The sequence below is a fragment of the Ranitomeya variabilis genome, chromosome 7, assembly GCF_051348905.1.
Source record: "Ranitomeya variabilis isolate aRanVar5 chromosome 7, aRanVar5.hap1, whole genome shotgun sequence".
Lineage (NCBI taxonomy): Eukaryota > Metazoa > Chordata > Amphibia > Anura > Dendrobatidae > Ranitomeya > Ranitomeya variabilis.
Window position 1 is genome coordinate 90,028,125 of NC_135238.1, and position 22,979 is coordinate 90,051,103.

The 22,979-nt window shown below is 46.6% G+C and overlaps 1 protein-coding gene across 4 annotated transcripts in view; it reads left to right on the forward strand.

The window, feature by feature from the left end:
* The window catches only part of LOC143786141 (double zinc ribbon and ankyrin repeat-containing protein 1-like), a 115,675-nt gene that overhangs the window by 17,223 nt on the left and 75,473 nt on the right, over nt 1-22,979 (forward strand). For all 4 annotated transcript variants that reach the window (XM_077275401.1, XM_077275398.1, XM_077275399.1 and 1 more), the window contains 2 exons: nt 1,946-2,063; nt 9,841-9,931. In XM_077275401.1, the coding sequence (XP_077131516.1) occupies nt 1,946-2,063; nt 9,841-9,931 (209 nt within the window). The remainder of the gene's footprint in view (nt 1-1,945; nt 2,064-9,840; nt 9,932-22,979) is intronic.

Consider the following 22,979-nt stretch of genomic DNA (forward strand, 5'->3'; position numbering starts at 1 on the left):
ATTGGCTAATTTATATGCTAAATATCTTCATTTTAACCTATTTTCTAGAGCAGTAATATAATAATTCTAATTTCATATATTTCATGTTTGCATAGTCTGATTAGCATAGTGGAACCATTTTTCTCAGATGTAGAAAAATGGTCATCTGCACTTGCCCTTAGAAAGATTTATTAGTTTTCATGCAAGAACATTTTGGAGCATTATGCATCTGCTCATAGTTGGTATAAATTTCATTTTAGGAAGTCTAAAAAAGTGCTACCGTACATTTCTTTCGTGGTGTGCACCTTTTAAGAAATTTGACACAATTCACTCCAATTATCTTTTTTTCTTTTTCAGACTGCCATGTAAAATGAAATACCAACATAAAATGAAATGCAAACTAAGTCTCATAAAATATACAGTTAATTGAAAATATTAAAACAGATACATAAAAATAAAAATATGGAGTAAGGCACAGTGCCACAAAAGAGGGGGATAACACTAGGAAAAAGTAAATCTAGGTAGTAAAAAGTCATATGAGAAAGTACATAGACCACAGTGTGTGCCTGCAGAACACAGAGTAAAGTGATATGTGCAAAATAGCAACAAAGGAGATTAAGGAGCAGGCATAGTACTTACATCAAGTGATGTATTGCAGTCAGGTGACAGTCTAGTGTTGAATTCCCAGCCCCAACGCGCATTTCACCCAAACCTCGTCTGGGGATTCAACACTAGACTGTACTGTAGAGCTACATAAGTTCCCTAATGAGCAGATGTGAGGACATCAACCAGTTTTTTGAAGATTTTGCCTGTATACTTTCTACCTATATCCTTGTACAACCTTCTATTGTAGTGTCTTAAAAACATTCTTCAAGTTCCTGAGATAAAAAAAAGGTCCGTCTCCGGGTCCCTTCTTTTATTAGTTGGAGACAGAATGAGGAATGTACAAAGTTTGTCTTATCTGGTTTACTGAAACCAGTGGGGCATCACTAAAGGCCCCGTCACACATAGCGATTTACCAACGATCACGACCAGCGATACGACCTGGCCGTGATTGTTGGTAAGTCGCTGTGTGGTCGCTGGGGAGCTGTCACACAGACAGCTCTCTCCAGCGACCAACGATCAGGGGAACGACTTCGGCATCGCTGAAACTGTCTTCAACGATGCCGAAGTCCCCCTGCAGCACCCGGGTAACCAGGGTAAACATCGGGTTACTAAGCGCAGGGCCGCGCTTAGTAACCCGATGTTTACCCTGGTTACCAAAAAAAACAAACAGTACATACTCACCATCTGATGTCCGTCAGGTCCCTTGCCGTCTGCTTCCTGCTCTGACTGAGCGCCGCAAAGTGAAAGTGAAAGTACAGCACAGCGGTGACGTCACTGCTGTGCTGTGCTCTCACTGTACGGCGGCACTCAGTCAGAGCGGGAAGCAGACGGCAAGGGACCTGACGGACATCAGATGGTGAGTATGTACTGTTTGTTTTTTTTTTACATTTACGCTGGTAACCAGGGTAAACATCGGGTTACTAAGCGCGGCCCTGCGCTTAGTAACCCGATGTTTACCCTGGTTACCAGTGAAGACATCGCTGGATCGGTGTCACACACACCGATTCAGCGATGTCAGCGGGACCTCAACGACCAAAAAACGGCCCAGGCCATTCCGACACGACCAGCGATCTCGCAGCAGTGGTACGTGTCACACATAGCGAGATCGCTACTGAGGTCGCTGTTGCGTCACAAAACTTGTGACTCAGCAGCGATCTCGCTAGCGATCTCGCTATGTGTGACGGGGGCTTAAGCCCCACTTTTTTCCCAAACTGGTCTGTCATATATTAGCTCTGGAGGGGTGAGAAAAAAAGAGAAGACATTTATATTATTACTGAACAATATTTTGTGATGTAGGACTATGACTAACTGGTATAACTGATTAAGTATCTATCCTAATTATTGTTGTTCTACTATTTAGCGATGGGCGAGAAAGTGGAACAGTTACTAAAGTTTTCATGGTGGAATACGTTCCTCCAGAGGAAGACTCATCTGATGAAGACAATGATGAAAACTTCCTAAAAGAACTTGCTAAACAGGTAAGGTAATAGATGTGAAGTTGTACAAGCAATTATTCTTACGTGTGACCAGGATACATTGATCTCCAATGTATGGTCTCTGCCAGTGCAGTTCCCATGTCATAATCTCCTGGGCCTCAGTGATCTACAATGTATGCATGTAAACAGGGAAACACATGCAGTCTTCATTGCTTTGTATGAAAAGGGCTTTACAGGCGAGGACATTGGCGCTTGTAAGATTTTCCTTAAATATTTTATTTATTGTGACACTAGTCACTTCTCACGGCTAAGCTGTGAGTCAGATGGGCCAGGGAGTCCAAGGTCAGAAGTCAGGAGGCTACGTCATAAACAGAAGGAAGAGACAAAAGCGTAGTCAGGTAACGTTCCAAGGTCAGAAGCCAGGATCAGAAATGAAGGGGTTAAACAAGAGGATGGTCAGAACAAAGTCAGGCAACAGGTCAAGCAGACAGAACTCAAGGCACAGGGAGCATAATGCACAAACCTCACAAGATGAATGTACGTCTGACAGTGGTCTGGGAGAAGCTGCTCAGTTAAGTAGGCATGCAATTACCCGGGATAGTGAACACCTGAGACAGCCGACACCTCCCAGTCACAGATTGGCTAGTCGAGCTGTCAAACACACCGATGGGTCATTACGCCCCTGAACCAGTCTGGATGGTCACGCTGTCAATCAAAGTACTGACAGCTCCAGCACGCCCCTGTACCAGATTGGATGGCCCCGAGCTGTCAGTAACTGCATCCCAGACACCCTGAGGGGTGGAACCCTGACAGTACCCCTCTTCTAGGGGGGCAACCGGACCCCCAGGTTTCCTAGGAAATTTTAGATGGAAGGCCCTGACTAACTGATTGGCCTTCACACCTTGAGCAGGGACCCAGGATCTCTACTCTGGTCTGTATCCCTTCCAGTGGATGAGGTACTGGAGGGAATTACGGACCCTCCGAGAATCCACAACCCTCTTATCCCAGGCCACCGTCTACTGAAATTGGAGGAGGCGGGGATGAGAGACATATTCCTTTAATAGAGATTTATGGAATACGTTAGAGATGCGAAGGGATGGAGGAAGCTTTAACCTAAATGCCACAGGATTAACCACCTCTAGGATCTCATGTGGACCAATAAACTTTGGACCCAACTTCGCTGATGGCACTGTAAGTTTAATGTTCCTAGACGACAACCAAACCTTATCCCCAATCTTAAAAACAGGACCCACCGACCATCTATCGGCCTTACGTTTTTGGCGAATCTGGGCAGTCCCAATATTCTTTTGAACCTCCCTGCAGACATCCCCAAGTCTCTGCACGGTGACCTCCACCCTAGGGCATTCAGAACTAATCGTAGAAAATTCGCCAAAATGGGGATGAAAACCATAATTACAGAAGAATGGTGAGGCTCCGGTAGATTGATTTACTTGACTGTTGAAAGCAAACTCAGCGAGTGGTAAAAACGGAGATCAGTTCTCCTGTTGCGCTGCCTCAAAGCACCTTAAAATTTGTTTCAAAGATTGTTTTGTCCTCTCCTCTTGTCTGGTTTCAGGGTGATGAGCAGATGAAAATGACAAGTCAATCCCTAGTTTATTGCAAAAAGCTCTCCAAAATTTAGAGACAAATTTTACTCCCCTATCAGATACAATGTTCAGTGAGATCCCATATAACCTTACATTATGAGAAATAAACAACTTGGAGAGTGTCTCTGCATTAGGTAATCCTGAAAAAGGAACAAAATGAGCTTGTTTGCTGAATCGATCAACTACCACCCAGATAGCAGTCTTCCCATCAAACAGAGGCAAATCTGTAATGAAATCCATGGACAAATGAGTCCATAGTCTTTCTGGAATAGGCAATGAAGCCAATTCCCCAGCCGGCCAGCTATGACTGACGTTGGCGCGTGCGCAGAATTCACAAGCAGATACAAAACCTTTAATATTTTTATGCATGGATGGCCACCAAAAAGTGTAGCGATGGCTTTCCTTGTAGCAGTAACCCCATGATGGCCACTTAAAATGGAATCATGAAATTCCTGTAACACCTGCAACCTTAGGTACACGGGCACAAATAATTTAGACCCTGAGGAAGTAGACAGAGCCAACGATTGCACTTTACGAATCTCCTCTTCCAGCTCCGAATTTACCATAAACACCACAATACCCTGAGGAATAATGGAGGATGGTGGTTCTGTAGGAGAAATGGAATCTAGACTCCGAGATAAAGCATCAGCTTTCATATTTTTAGACCCCGGCCTGAATGTAATAGAAAAATTAAATCGACAGAGAAAAACAAGGACCATCTGGCCTGTCTAGGAGTTAACCTTTTAGCCGATTCAGTGTAAGCTAAATGCTTGTGATCCGTGATCACCGTAACTGGATGAACTGCCCCCTCCAAAAAATGCCTCCATTCCTCAAAGGCCAATTTGACAGCAAGTAACTCCCGATTCCCAACATCATAATTTCTCTCTGCCGGTGAAAAGTGTTTAGAAAGAAAAGCACATGGACGCAGGTAAGTCAGAGTTTTGGTCCCCTGCGATAAGACTACCCCCACTCCAATCTCCAAAGCATCCACCTCCACAATGAACGTTTTTTGGAGATCAGGATGGATCTGAATGGGTGCAGACATAAAACACTCTTTTAATATTTCAAAAGCCCTGATAGCACTTGGCGACCAAACCTTGAGATTCGCCACCTTGCGTGGTTTAGCAATCTGTGAAAACACCTTGATAAATTTTCTATAATAGTTGGCGAATCCCAGAAAACGCTGCAAAGCCTTAAGATCATGAGATTGAACCCAATCAATTATGGCCTGCACCTTTCCAGAGTCCATCTTAAACCCTTCTGCTGACAAGATAAACCCCAAGAAAGAGATTTCCTGAACAGAAAAAACACATTTCTCTAATTTAGCAACAGAGAGTTCTCCCTCAGTCTGTGTAACACCACATGAACATGTTCCTGGTGATTTCCTGGCGAGAAAATTAGAATGTCATCGAGGTATATTACAACAAGTCTTCCAATGCAATCAGAGAAAATATCATTCATAAAATTCTGAAACACAGCAGGTGCATTAGATAATCCGAAAGGCATGACAAGGTTTTCAAACAGACCCTCAGACATTAAAAATGCTGTTTTCCACTCATCACCCTTCCGGATGCGTATCAAATTGAAAGCCCCTCTAAAATCAAGTTTAGAAAACACAATGGCCACCAGAAGCTGATTATATAGGTCGTGGATGAGTGGAAGTGGGTAGGTATTTTTAATCGTGATCTTTTTTAGTTCTCAGAAATCAAGGCAAGGACGGAGACCCCCAACTTCCTTTTTAGCAAAGAAAAATCCAGCAGCTACAGGGGAGGAGGAAGGACCCTTCCGTAAACTTTCGCTAACATATTCTTTCACGGAGGTCCGTTCAGGCCCTGACAAATTGTAAAGGCGAGCTTTTGGCAATTTGGCGCTAGGAATAAGGTCAATAGCACAATCATAGGGACAATAGGGAAGAAGTATCTCCGCCTCTTTTTCCGAGAACACATCTCCAAAGTTTTTCAGGTACTCCGGAAGACCCTCCAGACAAGCGGAGCATATTTGTGCCTTTTTTAGACATTTCTTGGAACAGTTGGGGCTCCATTTCACAATCTCCATTAGACACCAATCAATAACTGGATTGTGAGTCTGCAACCATGGAAACCCCAGTACCAAACCAGTAGGTAAATTATTCAACACAAAACAGGAGATGGATTCAGAGTGGAGTGCCCCCACTTGGAGAGTGAAATCCACTGTTGCTCTATTGACCAAATTGTGAGCTAACGGTGTCTTGTCAAGGGAGATGATTTGAATGAGTCTTTCTAAACTAACTGTCCCTAACCCTGACTTCAGAACCAGTCCCGAATCAATAAAGTTAGCAGCAGACCCACAGTCAATGAACGCCAATGTTAACACCTGGTTCCTCAAAGAAATCATTGTATTTATCAGTAGTTTGTCAGAGGAAGAAAAAGGTACCTGGGAGTCTGGGTGACATCCTCGGTCATCACCCAGACTCAGACGTTCTTCTGATGGTTTGGTGGCTTGAGGACGAGTCATGCAATTCTTAAGAAAATGTCCAGAGAGACTACAGTATAGACAGACCAAAAATAGAAGTTAGCTGACAGCACAACTGGACAAACGGATGCCCGTCCTAGTTCCACTGGACCCAAGTGGAGGAGTACATACCATAAATTGAAGTGAAGGACAGCATCCAATCCGGGTGAAAAACGTATCTCTTTATTGTGCCAAATGCGACGTTTCAACCATGAAGGTCTTTCTCAAGCATGCTTGAGAAAGACCTTCATGGTTGAAACGTCGCATTTGGCACAATAAAGAGATACATTTTTCAACTGGATTGGATGCTGTCCTTCACTTCAATTTACAGTATAGACAGAGTCCTAGATCTTGCCTCTGTCGTCTCTCCGCAACACGAAGACTGGCATCTCTAACCTCGGGTAAATGGACCTGCTCTGGGGAAGAATACCATGCAGCCTGCTGTTCACCATGTCTCTCACGGATTATGCGGTCCTGTAATAATTATAGGGGATAACTCAGGAGACTCTTTGCGTGGAACAAGACAACTACAGGACACAGTTTTATAAGTGGTAAAGTCTATATTATCACACGGTGATTCAAACAGGTGCAGAGAGAAACTCAAGTCCACAACACTTGGTGCAAATATCAAATGCAGCTCAGCAGTCTATAGGAAACTTCAGAGAAATATGCAATCATGCAGAAAGTCTATGAAGCACAATTATTCTTGAGGATACTTGACACGAATAAGTCCTTGCTTAGTCCAAAACACAGATAGATATGCTTATAAGGCAGTTCAAATAATATCTTAGCTCAACCAGGGAGGTCTGGGTAATAGTCTCAGGTTCTTGCAGAGCAGAAACAGCTTACATGTCCAGCAAATGCAGATGGAAGTAAACACGAGCAGCAGATGAAGGAGGATTACTGGAACTGGTGTATGCAGCAGGAACTCAGAGCAGTGTAGCAGGATCACCACACAGGTTCACAGGAGCAGGTATATAGCCAGGGAGTCACCAGAGGTCAGGAACTGGATGCAAGGCAGAATACTCTAGCACAGACTGAAGGCTGGGGTGGAGTTTTATAGCAGGAAGACACAGTGCACATGAGACCAAAGATGCCATCATGGAAAAGGGCAGTAATGCACAAAAAGGTAATAAAAAATGTTCAGAGTCCTGACAGGTCCATTCGTATGGCCTGAGTCATGGCCTCCATCAGAGAACAAACTAAAAAATAACTTACAGCTCTCCCTGAATACCCAAAACTTGTCTCTCTCTCATGAAAATTTATCAGGGAGGGATATGACCGTTTTGGGGATATGACCGTTTTGGGAGAGACCAACTGTACATCAGAAGCTACTGACGTCACAGCCACTGCCGGCAGTGGGGGGCTATGGGAGGTCTTCATCAAGTTATTTATCTGACCCTGCAACTGATATTGCCATGACTCCAGACTCTGGCAATCCTTCGCCAGATCCTGAGTCATCTGCATCAAATTCGCCACCTGGTCACAACGCGTGTGAACAGGATCCATACTGGCGAAAAAGAAAAAAGTAGGGGTCAGACGTAACGTGACGCTAGTCACTTCTCACTGCTAAGCTGTGAGTCAGAGTGTTCAAGGAGTCCAAGGTCAGGAGGGTACATCATAAACAGAAGGAAGAGACAAAAGCGTAGTCAGGTAACGTTCCAAGGTCAGAAGCCAGGAGGGTAACGGATCAGAACTGATGGGGTTAACAAGCGCATGGTCAGAAAGAAGTCCAAATTCAGGCAACAGATCAAGCAAACAGAACTCAAGGCACAGGGAGCACAATGCACAAACCTCACAAGATGAATGTATGTCTGGCAGAAGTTGCTCTGTTAAGTAGGCATGCAGTTACCCGGGATAGTGAACACCTGAGTCAGTCTATGCCTTTCAGTCACAGATTGGCTAGTCGAGCTGTCAATAAACACACCGACAGCTCAGCACGCCACTGAACCAGACTGGATGGTCATGCTGTCGATCAAAGTACTGACAGCTTCAGCACGCCCCTATACCAGATTGGACGGCTGACCTGTCAGTAACTGCATCTCAGACACCCTGAGGGGTGGAACCGTGACATTTATTGTATCATCAAGAACTTCACGATTAAGAAAAGAACAAAAAAATTGTGTAGAGACACAGGGTTAGTGGGTGCTCTCGTCCGCTGCCCAGCTGCTTGGACCAGAGCTCATACCACTGATCGCCCGTGCTCTCTCCCCGTGACCAGAACACTAGTCAGACAACACAGGGTGAGGGTAAAACAATGTGGCAATAATTTATTGAAACACATGTATAAAGGGAAAGAGGGATATGGGAGAGTGAGCTCATCATTGGAGTCTCTTCAGGAAAGCAGAATCCTCGCACGGAGCCACCCTGATCCTGGGCGTATACGAAGGCAATGTATAAAAAGATTTCTCCAGCGAGTTAAAAATAAAACTTCACATTTATTTATAATGCATTAAAAGGGTATATCAAAAGCACACTGGGGAATCAGGAGGGACTAATGACCAACGCGTTTCGACTGTGAGGTCTTAATCATTGTGTGACTAATTTATTGAACCACCAACACACAATAGGATGTAGAACAGTCCCAACAAATACCCAAGATGTTGCAAATTTCAGAGTCTCACCTTTCCATTGACTTGCCGGGATTAGAGCTGCTTCCAGGGCCAAATACCCCCACAAGTGACTCCCAGCTTTTAGCGGGCCCCCACAGGGACGGGGTATTGACAAGTTTAGGAAGCTAACAAAAGCAGTGAGGTTTGAGGCCAGGTGATCCAATTGTCCCAACCTGGATTCTTTAAGACCTCTCTGGAGTTTCAACGATGGTTAATGAAGCAGTCCTGTGTTCTTCCAGCTGGGGCCATGGTCCCCTAAGCTGACATCCTGCAGAGTCACTTGGACCAGAAGAAAAAGTCTCTTTATATAGTTCACAACTGCCCTTCAATCAGCATCCAGAGAGAGAGAGATGTGAATGAAGCCAACCTACATTGTTCAATTATAAAATATATTTGCGTAGTTTTTCCTCCTCTGTTTTGAATGCCAACAAATTAGCTGGCAAGGACAATTCATGTAATCAACATTTCAGCAAACATCATTGTTCGGTGACCATGCATTACTGTTTTGCAAAGATAGCAGAAAATAAACTGTAGGAGCCAATATTAGAGGTAAATATTCGTCCTACAAGAAGAGTCAATACTTCAGACAACAGTTTATGATTTTGGGCCTGCTGAATTTGTATCTGGCATAATTAAGAACAAATGCTGAGTCTTCACAACTAGCTAAACTGGTAAGGTATTAGATGTAATGTTGTAAAAAAATTTCTTGCGTCTGACAACAGTGGATCTCGCTGTATGGACCTGTGTATGTAATGATGTGATGGAGCATAAGTGAAATATGACTTCACAGATTGCCAAATAACTAGTGTCCACGGCTGAGTCACCCATGAGAATTGAATTTCAATTTGTTAGCAAATGTCACCCATGATCTTCTGTGTTCACTATGCACCATTCAGCTGGTCTAGGGAACTTGTTTAGAGTCTTCTAAGAATACAAGGAGTCACATTTAAAGTTCCCTACTTTAGTTATTTATCACAATCAATATAGATAAACAATTCCATTACAGGATACAATAAAAGAATATTTAATAATAATTAATTTTATTTATTTAGCGCCAACATATACCACAGCATTTTAATATTAAATGTTTGTACATTCTCTATATTTTAGGATAAAATAATTTCTCCTACAAAGCCGAAAAAGAAAGATACCACATTACAGAGATCATCAGCCTGGGATGAAACTACAAAAATTAACGAAGGTACAATTTATTACAAAGAGCAGCAATATATCATACTAGATGGTGGCCCGATTCTAACGCATCGGGTATTCTAGAATATGTATGTAGTTTATTTATGATTTAGGGTATGTGCACACGTTGCAGATTTCCTGCAGCTCTTCAGCGTTTTTTTCTGCGCAGAAACGCTGCAGATCTGCAAGTGATTTACAGTACAATGTAAGGCTATGTGCACACGTACATTGATTTACATTGTACTGTAAATCACTTACAGAACGGCAGCGTTTTTGTGCGGAAAAAAAAGCTGCAGATCTGCAGGAAATCTGCAACGTGTGTACATAGCCTTAATAATAATAATAATAATAATAATAATCTTTATTTGTATATAGTGCTAACATATTCCGCAGCGCTTTACAGGTTGCACATATTAAGAATAATGCAATGAGTACACAGGATTTTCCGGGTAAATTATATAAATGCATTATCCTTAAATTTTATTGCTCATAGAACTTAATACAACTGAACGAAATTATTAAACAGATCATCAAAATATATAAACCATTACATGAATATCTAACTGTATTTAAATAAATCATCGGACGAAAGAAGTACATCAATGCTATAATATATTTGTTAACAATATCAACCCAAAATATTTTTGTACACCACATTGACTGACTGAACGTGTTCAGTAAATGTGAGTGAACTATGTCCCAGTGTGACTGACAGAAAGTGTTCAGTAAACGTGACTGAACTACGTGGCACTGTGACTGACAGAACTTGTTCAGTAAACGTGACTGAACTACGTGGCACTGTGACTGACAGAACTTATTCAGTAAACGTGAGTGAACTACGTCACACTGAACTACAGTACAGACCAAACGTTTGGACACACCTTCTCAATTAATGATTTTTCTGTATTTTTATGACTATGAAAATATACATTCACACTGAAGGCATCAAAACTATGAGTTAGCACATGTGGAATTATATACTTAACAAAAAAGTAAGAAACAACTGAAATTATGTCTTATATTATAGGTTCTTCAAAGTAGCCACCTTTTGCTTTGATGACTGCTTTGCACACTCTTGGCATTGTCTTGATGAGCTTCAAGGGCTAGGGTTAGGGTTGGGGCTAGGGTTAGGGCTACAGTTAGGGTTGAGGCTAAAGTTAGGGTTGGGGCTAAAGTTAGGGTTAGGGTTTGGATTACATTTACGGTTGGGAATAGGGTTGGGATTAGGGTTAGGGCTGTGTCAGGGTTAGGGGTGTGGTTAGGGTTACCGTTGAGATTAGGGTTAGGGGTGTGTTTTGGTTAGGGTTTCAGTTATAATTGGGGGGTTTCCACTGTTAAGGCACATCAGGGGCTCTCCAAACGCGACGTGGCGTCCGATCTCAATTCCAGCCAATTCTGCGTTGAAAAAGTAAAACAGTGCTCCTTCCCTTCCGAGCTCTCCCGTGCGCACAAACAGGGGTTTACCCCAACATATGGGGTATCAGCGTACTCAGGACACATTGGACAACAACTTTTGGGGTCCAATTTCTCCTGTTACCCTTGGGAAAATACAAAACTGGGGGCTAAAAAATAATTTTTGTGGAAAAAAAAGGATTTTTTATTTTCACTCCTCTGCGTTATAAACTGTAGTGAAACACTTGGGGGTTCAAAGTTCTCACAACACATCTAGGTAAGTTCCTTGGGGGGTCTAGTTTCCAATATGGGGTCACTTATGGGGGGTTTCTACTGTTTAGTTACATCAGGGGCTCTGCAAATGCAACGTGACGCCTGCAGACCAATCCATTTACCGTATATACTCGAGTATAAGCCGAGATTTTCAGCCCACTTTTTTGGGCTGAAAGTGACCCTCTCGGCTTATAGTCGAGTCAGTGTCGGTGGGGGGGTCGGCGGGTGAGGGGGAGTGGCGCGGTAACATATTACCTGCTCCTGGCGCTCTCCCTGCATGTCCCATGGTCTCCGGGTAGCTCTTCCTGTGTTCAGCGGCCACGTGGTACTGCTCATTAAGTAATGAATATGCACGCATTACTGTCATGAGCGGTACGTGACTGCTGAACACAGGAAGATGCTTCCGGAGACCATCTGACAGTGAGACGCTGCCAGGGACCACGCCGAGAGCAGGTGAGTATATCGGGGGAGGTGAGCATTGCGCAATAGTCACCTTCCTCGTTCCACCGCTGCGCGCTGCTCTGTCTTCCGTCCTCTGGCTGTGACTGTTCAGGTCAGAGGGCGCGATGACGCGATTAGTGTGCAAGGATATGGGATGAGCAGGCACCATCCAACTCAAATAAGACAGGGGATCACCTGATGCATGTCAGTGTAGACTAATAACCAACGAGGAAAGATACATGCATCACACAAATGGGATCATCTCACCAATAATTTTAGTACAATATTAATTTATTAATAAAAATTTTGTTATATTGTACTAAAATTATTGGTGTGGTGATCCCATTTGTGAGACTCGATTAGTGTGCGCGCCGCCCTCTGCCTGAACAGTCAGTGCGGAGTATGGAAGACAGAGCGGCGCGTGGAACGAGGAAGGTGACTATCGCTAGTGCCGGGGGCCTGAGTGAAGACAGGTGAGTATGTGATTTGTTTTATTTTAATCACAGCAACAGCAAATGGAGCAAATGTGTGGAGCATCGTATGGGGCATAATGTGTGGAGCATCGTATGGGGCATAATGTGTGGAGCATCTCATGGGGCCATAATGTGTGGAGCATCGTATGGGGCCACAATGTGTGGAGCATCTCATGGGGCCCCAATGTATGGAGCATCTAATGGGGCCTCAATGTGTGGAGCGTCTTATGGGGCCATAATGTGTGGAGCATCTTATGGGGCCATAATGTGTGGAGCATCTTATGGGGCCATAATGTGTGGAGCATCTCCTGGGGCCATAATGTGTGGAGCCTCGTATGGGGCCACAATGTATGGAGCATCTCATGGGGCCACAATGTATGGAGCATCTAATGGGGCCTCAATGTATGGAGCATCTTATGGGGCCATAATGTGTGGAGCATCTTATGGGGCCATAATGTGTGGAGCATCTTATGGGGCCATAATGTGTGGAGCATCTTATGGGGCCATAATGTGTGGAGCATCTCATGGGGCCATAATGTGTGGAGCATCTTATGGGGCATAATGTGTGGAGTATCTCATGGGGTATAATGTGTGGAGCATCTTATGGGGCAAAATGTGTGGAGCATCGTATGGGGCCACAATGTATGGAGCATCTCATTGGGCCACAATGTATGGAGCATCTTATGGGGCCATAATGTGTGGAGTGTTATGATCCGGTGACTTTGGAGCCGCATGAACTTTCTCTGGAGTAGGTGGAAACTGTACTGACCGCAAAACCTGAACTAACACCGCAACTAGAAGTAGCCGTGGGGTGTGCCTAACAAACCCTAGACACCTCGACAAAGCCGGAGGACTAAATACCCCTATAGATGGAAATAGGAATACTACCTTGCCTCAGAGCAGAACTCCAAAGGATAGGCAGCCCCCCACGAATATTGACTGTGAGTAGGAGAGGAAAGACACACGCAGGCAGAAAACAGGATTCAGCAAAAGAGGCCACTCTAGCTAAATAGGGAAAGATAGGACAGAATACTAAGCGGTCAGTATTAAAACCCTTCCAAAAATATCCACAGCAGATAATACAAAAAGTTCCACAATCTAACTAAAGACATGGAATGTATATCTGCCACTCCAGAGAATCCAACAAGACTGAGAAAATACTGACACAATCTAAGCTGGACAAAAAAACACTGAATAGCACAGAATTATTAAGCACACAGCATGTGTGCCACAGAAACAAAACCAGACACTTATCTTTGCTGATTTGGCAGAAGGCAGAAGGAACCAAACCAGGACCAAAACCTCCCAACAACCATGGACAACTGGCAAGGACTAATGAATCCTGCACGCCTAAATACCCCAGTCAGAACTGCAATCAGCAGATACACCTGACCAGGACTGCAACTCAGGGACAACTGCATTGCCACCTACAACCACCGGAGGGAGCCCAAAAGCAGAATTCACAACAGTACCCCCCCCCCCCTTAAGGAGGGGTCACCGATCCCTCACCAGAGCCCCCAGGCCGATCAGGACGAGCCAGATGAAAAGCATGAACCAAATCAGCAGCATGGACATCAGAGGCAAAAACCCAAGAATTATCCTCCTGGCCATAACCCTTCCATTTGACAAGATACTGAAGCCTCCACCTCGAAAAACGAGAATCCAAAATCTTCTCAACCACATACTCCAACTCCCCATCAACCAACACAGGGGCCGGAGGATCAACAGAGGGAACAACGGGTACCACATACTTCCGCAATAAAGATCTATGGAAGAAATTATGGATAGCAAAAGAGGCAGGAAGCGCCAATCGAAAAGACACCGGATTAATAATCCCAGAAATCCTATAAGGACCAATAAACCGAGGCTTAAACTTAGGAGAAGAAACCTTCATAGGAACATGACGGGAAGACAACCAGACCAGATCCCCAACCTGAAGCCGGGAACCAACACACCGACGACGGTTAGCAAAACGTTGAGCCTCCTCCTGAGACAACACCAAATTGTCCACCACATGAGCCCAAATCTGCTGTAACCTGTCAACCACCGAATCCACACCAGGACAGTCAGAAGGCTCAACCTGCCCAGAAGAAAAACGAGGATGAAAACCAAAATTACAAAAAAAAGGCGAAACCAAAGTAGCCGAACTAGCCCGATTTATTAAGGACAAACTCGGCCAATGGCAAAAAGGCCACCCAATCATACTGATCAGCAGACACAAAGCATCTCAAATAAGTCTCCAAGGTCTGATTAGTTCGCTCGGTTTGGCCATTTGTCTGAGGATGACATGCAGAGGAAAAAGATAAATCAATGCCCAGCCTAGCACAAAAGGCCCGCCAAAACCTAGAAACAAACTGGGAACCTCTGTCAGACACAATATTCTCCGGAATACCATGCAAACGAACCACATGCTGAAAAAACAACGAAACTAAATCTGAAGAGGAAGGCAATTTAGACAAAGGCACCAAATGAACCATCTTAGAAAACCGGTCACAAACAACCCAGATAACCGACATCCTCTGGGAAACCGGAAGATCAGAAATAAAATCCTTAGAAATATGCGTCCAGGGCCTCTCAGGGACCGGCAATGGCAAAAGCAACCCACTAGCACGGGAACAACAAGGCTTGGCCCGCGCACAAGTCCCACAGGACTGCACAAAAGAACGCACATCACGTGATAAAGAAGGCCACCAAAAGGACCTACCGTATTTTTCGGACTATAAGACGCATCGGACCATAAGGCGCACCCCAAATTTGGGGTGAAAATTGCAGAAAAAAATATTTTTTTATAAGATGGGGGTCCGTCTTATTGTCCGAATTTACAGTATCTTACCTGAGGGCTGGTGGTGGCAGAGCAGGGTCACAGGAGGCATGGTGGCGGCAGAGGTGGGGTGATGCGGTACGGCGTGCACCTGAGCAGGGTCCCTTCCTGCTTAGGTGGGCGACGCCACGGCCTGGTGTCCATGGGAGGATGGCAGCAGTGGTTACCGACAGAGGTGCTGGGATGAGGAGGCACAGTGAGAGGTATGGCGTGAGAGGGGTCCCTTTCCCCGGTGAGGTGATGGAAGGATCTCGTGGGCACATGGACTGGAGATGATGGAGGTAGTGGTGTACATTGTGAAGCGAGTATTCCACAGGAGCTCAGATGTCTGAGTTCTTGCCGCTTCCCGGCGCTCCTCAGCGCAATAATTATTTCAGAAGCCGGTAATAAGTGAGGAGCTCCGCTACCGAGACACAGCCGCCATGACCGGACACTGCGGGAAAAGCGCCTCTGTACTGCTGCGAGCCCTGCTGGAGGCGGAGAGCCGGCCGTGCCATGCGGTGCTGAGGAACGCCGGGAAGCGGCAAGGACTCAGACATCTGAGCTCCTGTGGAATACTTGCTTCACAATGTACACCACTACCTCCATCATCTCCAGTTCATGTGCCCACGAGATCCTTCCTGAACCTTGCTGCACCCATCCTGGGAAGCATAAGGATGGAGTATACAGAGTCCAAAGTCCCGGTGAGGTGATGCAGCAGCCCGGTAAGGCAGCAGAGCCGGGTGAATCCTGTTGATATCGGTGGGCGCGGCCATCTTCCTGAGGCCGCGCGTGCGCAGATGGAGCTCTCTGCTGCCCGGGGCTTCAAAAAATGGCCGCCGCGATCCCCATCTGCGCACGCGCGGCATCCCGCGGCCATTTTCCTGAAGCCCCGGGTAGCAGAGCGCTCTATCTGCGCACGCGCGGCCTCAGGAAGATGGCCGCGCCCACCGATAACAACAGGATTCACCCGGCTCTGCTGCCTTACCGGGCTGCTGCATCACCTCACCGGGAAAAGGGACCCCACTCACTGTGCCTCCTCATCTCCGCACCTCTGCTGCCACACCTCTGCCGCCGCACCTCTGCCACCGCACCTCTGCCGCCGCACCTCTGCCACCGCACCTCTGCCGCCACGGTAAGCCTGCATTGCGACTATTAGACGCACCCCCCATTTTCCCCCCTTTTTTGGGGGGGAAAACGTGCGTCTTGTAGTCCGAAAAATACGGTACCAACCAAGTCTCTGGTACCAAAAATACCAGGATGACCAGCCAACACAGAACAGTGAACCTCAGAAATCACTCTACTAGTCCATCTGTCAGGAACAAACAGTTTCCCCACTGGACAACGATCAGGTCTGTCAGCCTGAAATTCCTGAAGAACCCGTCGTAAATCAGGGGAAATAGCAGAAAGAACCACCCCTTCTTTCAGAATGCCGACCGATTAAAGGACCTCAGGAGAATCAGGCAAAAAACTCCTAGAAAGGGCATCAGCCTTAATATTCTTAGAACCCGGAAGATACGAGACCACAAAATCAAAACGGGAAAAAAACAAGGACCATCGAGCCTGTCTAGGATTCAGCCGCTCGGCAGACTCGAGGTAAATCAAATTCTTATGATCGGTCAAGACCAAAATACGGTGCTTAGCTCCCTCCAGCCAATGTCGCCACTCCTCAAATGCCCACTTCATAGCCAACAACTCCCGATTGCCGACATCATAATTGCGTTCAGCAGGCGAAAATTTACGGGAAAAGAATGCACACGGTTTCATCAAGGAACAACATGATCCCTCTGGGACAAAACGGCCCCTGCGCCAATCTCAGAAGCGTCAATCTCAACCTGAAACGGAAGGGAAACATCCGGTTGGCGCAACACCGGAGCAGAAGTAAATCGACGTTTAAGCTCCTGAAAGGCAGAAACAGCCGCAGAGGACCAATTCTGTTATGGACCTGGTGGTTAGGAGCACCCGGAATGACCTGATGAGTAAACTCAAAATCGGAACTTGCTCTGGGGAAGTGGGAACTCTTCTGTCCGCAAACCCTACTCCTATCACACACACTAGAAATAGCCGTGGAGCGTACCTAACTCTCCCTAGACGCCTCTTCACAGCCTAAGAGCTAACTACACCTAAAGATAGAAATAGAAGCCTTACCTTGCCTCAGAGAAATTCCCCAAAGGTAAAGGCAGACCCCCACATATATTGACTGTGAGTTAAGATGAAAGTCACAAACACAGGAATGAAACAGGTTTTAGCAAAGGAGGCCAGATTTCAGTAAATAGTCAGAGGATAGAAAAGGGAACTATGCGGTCAGCACAAAAGACTACAAAAAACCACACAGAGTAAGCAAAAAGACTCCCCACACCGACTCACGGTGTGGAGGTGCCACTCTGCACCCCCAGAGCTTCCAGCTAGCAAGGGAATATCAGATAGCAAGCTGGACTAGAAATTAGCAGAACTAAGAAATATATTCAGGAAGCAGTAACAACAAATGAACTAGCAAAGACTTAGCTTCTGCTGGAGTAGACAGGTCCTCAGAGAAGTCCAAGAGAGATCTGAACCAATACTGAACATTGACAGCTGGCATGAAGTAACGATCTGAGTGGAGTTAAATAGGGAAGCCAGCATAGCAATAACGAGAGCAGCTGATAAAGCCAACCTCAGTGACCAGCAGTTCCGCTCGAAGCCACCAGAGGGAGTCCAAGAGCAGAACTAACCAAAGTACCATTCATGACCACAGGAGGGAGTCCGAGAACGGAATTCACAACACAATTCGCCACATCACCACCTTTTTTTGTCAAATCGGTCAAGGGTTTAACCACGCTGGAAAAGTTAACAATGAAACGGCGATAAAAATTTGCAAAACCCCAAAATTTCTGAAGGCTCTTTACGGACGTGGGTTGAATCCAATCATGAATGGCCTGAACCTTAACCGGATCCATCTCAATAGATGAAGGAGAGAAAATAAAACCCAAAAAAGGAACCTTCTGCACCCCAAAGAGACACTTAGACCCCTTCACAAACAAAGCATTGTCACGAAGGATCTTAAATACCATCCTGACCTGTTCCACATGAGACTCCCAATCAGGGCCGTATTTGGCCTTTATGCTGCCCTAGGCACTTTTCATGGTTGCGCCCCTTACTGACGTCACACACTGAGTCTGTGCACACGCCATCTATTTAAGGCAGATGCACTCTGTAAAACGCTTTAAAAAGCGCTAACAAACACAAAAAGAATGAACGCCTGCACTTGCTGTACACAGGTTCAGTCTTTTGAGCGTTTTTTTAACACCTTCAGCTTCTCAAAGTCATCTATAGGAATATGCCCCCCAATCCCTATTCTAAAGTGTCAGCCACCCCCAAATCGCCAGCCTGCATAGCACCAGTCTCCAGGGGCTGGCTGGCAAATTTTAGCCTTGGGGGCAAGCACAGCAGTGGCCCATGAGTAGCGGCCCATCGTTAAAAAGGTTGTCCGATCTTAAGCTTCAAGTCTAAAGTCACTATACAGTATGTGAATCCTCACATCATGTGCACTGTGCGCTGTGAGGATTCTCTGGTGCTGGTGGTGGGATCAGGCAGTTATATGATGCAGGGACAGAACCACCACCAGTACTGTAGATGAATGCAGGGTCAGAACCACCATCAGTAGATGAATGCAGCGATACAACCACCACCAGTAGATGAATGCAGGGTGAGAACCACCATCAGTAGATGAATGCAGCGATAAAACCACCATCAGTAGATGAGTGAAGGGTCAGAACCACCATCAGTAGATGAATGCAGGGTCAGAACCACCATCAGTAGATGAATGCAGGGTCAGAACCACCATCAGTAGATGAATGCAGCGATACAACCACCATCAGTAGATGAATGCAGGGACAGAACCACCACCAGTACTGTAGATGAATGCAGGGACAGAACCACCACCAGTACTGTAGATGAATGCAGGGTCAGAACCATCATCAGTAGATGAATGCAGGGTGAGAACCATCATCAGTAGATGAATGCAGGGTCAGAACCACCATCAGTAGATGAATGCAGCACCATGCTTATTATGGTGGTCAATTTCAGTGTTAGATCAGCCCCATGATACACTTGTATGACATGAACATGTACCTCCCAGTATGTCCTTAACTATGGTAAGGAGATACTGGGAGTTGTTGTTACCTTCGTCATCAGACTGTGGACCACACAGGAACCTCACCTACTTATGAGATGTACTAAGCCCATTAGGGCTAAACTTTTTGGGTGTTGGCCAGTGATCCGCAGCCCCTGTCCTCACAGGGCATGATTTTGTATTTTTGTGTGTTTTTTAAATGTTTTTAATATTTTTGTGTGGTTTACATATAGTCTAATAAATTTTGATATATTTTTTATGGTGATCCCTGCATGAATGCATGACGGTCACATGTCTGCTCCGTCTAAAGTGCTGCCGGCTTTTGAACGTAGGTGATTCCTCATGTGTTGATTGAACAGTGCGGAATCACTGAGTCCAATATATTGTACAGGTGACATTTATCTGGCAGAGACGGAGCGTCGCCACAAAATAAATAGACATGCTGCAGTCTGTAAAAGACGAGCCGCACATGTGTCTCCGCAGGAAAGCCGGAGGCGTCATTGCATGCATAGTGGAGATGGGATTTCATGAAATCCCATGCACTATGCTGTAACATCTGAACGCAGTGGGTGTACGTAGCGTCCAACACGCAGTGGGTACTGAACGGGGGAACATACCCACACACTCTCATACACACACACACTCTTAGGGCTCATACTCACATGCGAGAAACTCGGACAGAGTCTCGCATGTCAATACCCGGCACTGCACCCGGCACTCAGGAGCGGAGCTGTAGTGTCGGGTATTGATGTGTCAGACTTGTCCTAGTTGCTCGCATGTGAGTATGAGCCCTTACACACACACAAACTCATATAGACACACACACAATGCCATGCAGCTGCCCTCATGGACTACTAACACCATGGCCCATTCCCTATACAAAGCAAATTACAGATCTCTAATGTTGAGCAGCTCAGTATCTGCTCCTCATTGGAGTGCTGCTCACCATTCTCAAGCCGGCTGCTGCGTCCCTGCCTCTTCTGCCCTGCTCCACGTTGCCAGCAGAGTGATGAGGTCGCAGCATGATGACATCATCACTCTGCTGCAAGCTAGGCCAAGGCACGGGAACAAGCTGCTCCAGACTCTCCCGTCACCTCACCAGTATATAGCTGCTCCAGACTCTCCCCTGTCACCAGTATATAGCTGCTCCAGACTCCCCCCTGTCACCAGTATATAGCTGCTCCAGACTCCCCCCTGTCACCAGTATATAGCTGCTCCAGACTCCCACCTGTCACCAGTATATAGCTGCTCCAGACTCTCCCCTGTCACCAGTATATAGCTGCTCCAGACTCCCCCCTGTCACCGGTATATAGCTGCTGCAGACTCCCCCCTGTCACCGGTATATAGCTGCTCCAGACTCCCCCCTGTCACCGGTATATAGCTGCTCCAGACTCCCCCCTGTCACCGGTATATAGCTGCTCCAGACTCCCACCTGTCACCAGTATATAGCTGCTCCAGACTCCCCCCTGTCACCAGTATATAGCTGCTCCAGACTCCCCCCTGTCACCGGTATATAGCTGCTCCAGACTCCCCCCTGTCACCGGTATATAGCTGCTCCAGACTCCCCCCTGTCACCAGTATATAGCTGCTCCAGACTCCCCCCTGTCACCAGTATATAGCTGCTCCAGACTCCCCCCTGTCACCGGTATATAGCTGCTCCAGACTCCCCCCTGTCACCGGTATATAGCTGCTCCAGACTCCCCCCTGTCACCGGTATATAGCTGCTCCAGACTCCCACCTGTCACCGGTATATAGCTGCTCCAGACTCCCACCTGTCACCGGTATATAGCTCCTCCAGACTCCCCCCTGTCACCGGTATATAGCTGCTCCAGACTCCCCCCTGTCACCAGTATATAGCTGCTCCAGACTCCCCCGTCACCAGTATATAGCTGTTCCAGACTCCCCCCTGTCACCAGTATATAGCTCCTCCAGACTCCCCCGTCACCAGTATATAGCTGCTCCAGACTCTCCCGTCACCAGTATATAGCTGCTCCAGACTCCCACCTGTCACCAGTATATAGCTGCTCCAGACTCCCCCGTCACCAGTATATAGCTGCTCCAGACTCCCCTGTCACCAGTATATAGCTGCTCCAGACTCCCCCCTGTCACCAGTATATAGCTGCTCCAGACTCCCCCCTGTCACCAGTATATAGCTGCTCCAGACTCCCCCGTCACCAGTATATAGCTGCTCCAGACTCTCCCGTCACCAGTATATAGCTGCTCCAGACTCCCACCTGTCACCAGTATATAGCTGCTCCAGACTCCCCCCTGTCACCAGTATATAGCTCCTCCAGACTCCCCCGTCACCAGTATATAGCTGCTCCAGACTCTCCCGTCACCAGTATATAGCTGCTCCAGACTCCCACCTGTCACCAGTATATAGCTGCTCCAGACTCCCCCGTCACCAGTATATAGCTGCTCCAGACTCCCCTGTCACCAGTATATAGCTGCTCCAGACTCCCCTGTCACCAGTATATAGCTGCTCCAGACTCCCCCCTGTCACCAGTATATAGCTGCTCCAGACTCTCACCTGTCACCAGTATATAGCTGCTCCAGACTCCCCCGTCACCAGTATATAGCTGCTCCAGACTCCCCCGTCACCAGTATATAGCTGCTCCAGACTCCCCCGTCACCAGTATATAGCTGCTCCAGACTCCCCCCTGTCACCGGTATATAGCTGCTCCAGACTCCCCCCTGTCACCAGTATATAGCTGCTCCAGACTCTCACCTGTCACCAGTATATAGCTGCTCCAGACTCCCCCGTCACCAGTATATAGCTGCTCCAGACTCCCCCGTCACCAGTATATAGCTGCTCCAGACTCCCCCGTCACCAGTATATAGCTGCTCCAGACTCCCCCCTGTCACCGGTATATAGCTGCTCCAGACTCCCCCGTCACCAGTATATAGCTGCTCCAGACTCCCCCCTGTGACCAGTATATAGCTGCTCCAGACTCCCCCCTGTCACCAGTATATAGCTGCTCCAGACTCCCGCCTGTCACCAGTATATAGCTGCTCCAGACTCCCCCCTGTCACCAGTATATAGCCCCCCATCTTCAGCTCTATGAGCAGTGAAGTTTATCAATGTAGTTTGGCACTTTTGAACTGAAGACCCAACTTTGGGCTGTTAGTAATGTGACCCTTACTTATTTAGCATTGGTGATGCAGCAGATAAATAGAAGCAACGTAGTAACTTCGGTTACTATACCTTTAAGAAGCTTCAAGTTTGTGCACACAATGCCGTGGCTAGCTGTAATCTGAGAAGGGGGGAGCGATGAAGCAGCAGGGAGCCAGGAAGGATGAGAAGGTGAAAGCACCGCTGTACAGAGCCAGGGAGGCTCTGGCTGATAGCGTCCCTGGAAACCAGGGAAATCCAAGATGGACGGCGGCTACTGGAATAAGTGTGACACTGTGACCTCACAAGGTACGGAGGCCTGGAAATACCAAAAATGCAACCCATTTCATGGGCTGTCTGACGAAGGGAGGGAGGGAAGGGGAGGTTAAAAAAAAAAAAAAGTTCTTCTCTGTCTTGGTGCCGCCCCCTGCAGCCTCCCGCCCCTAGGCACGTGCC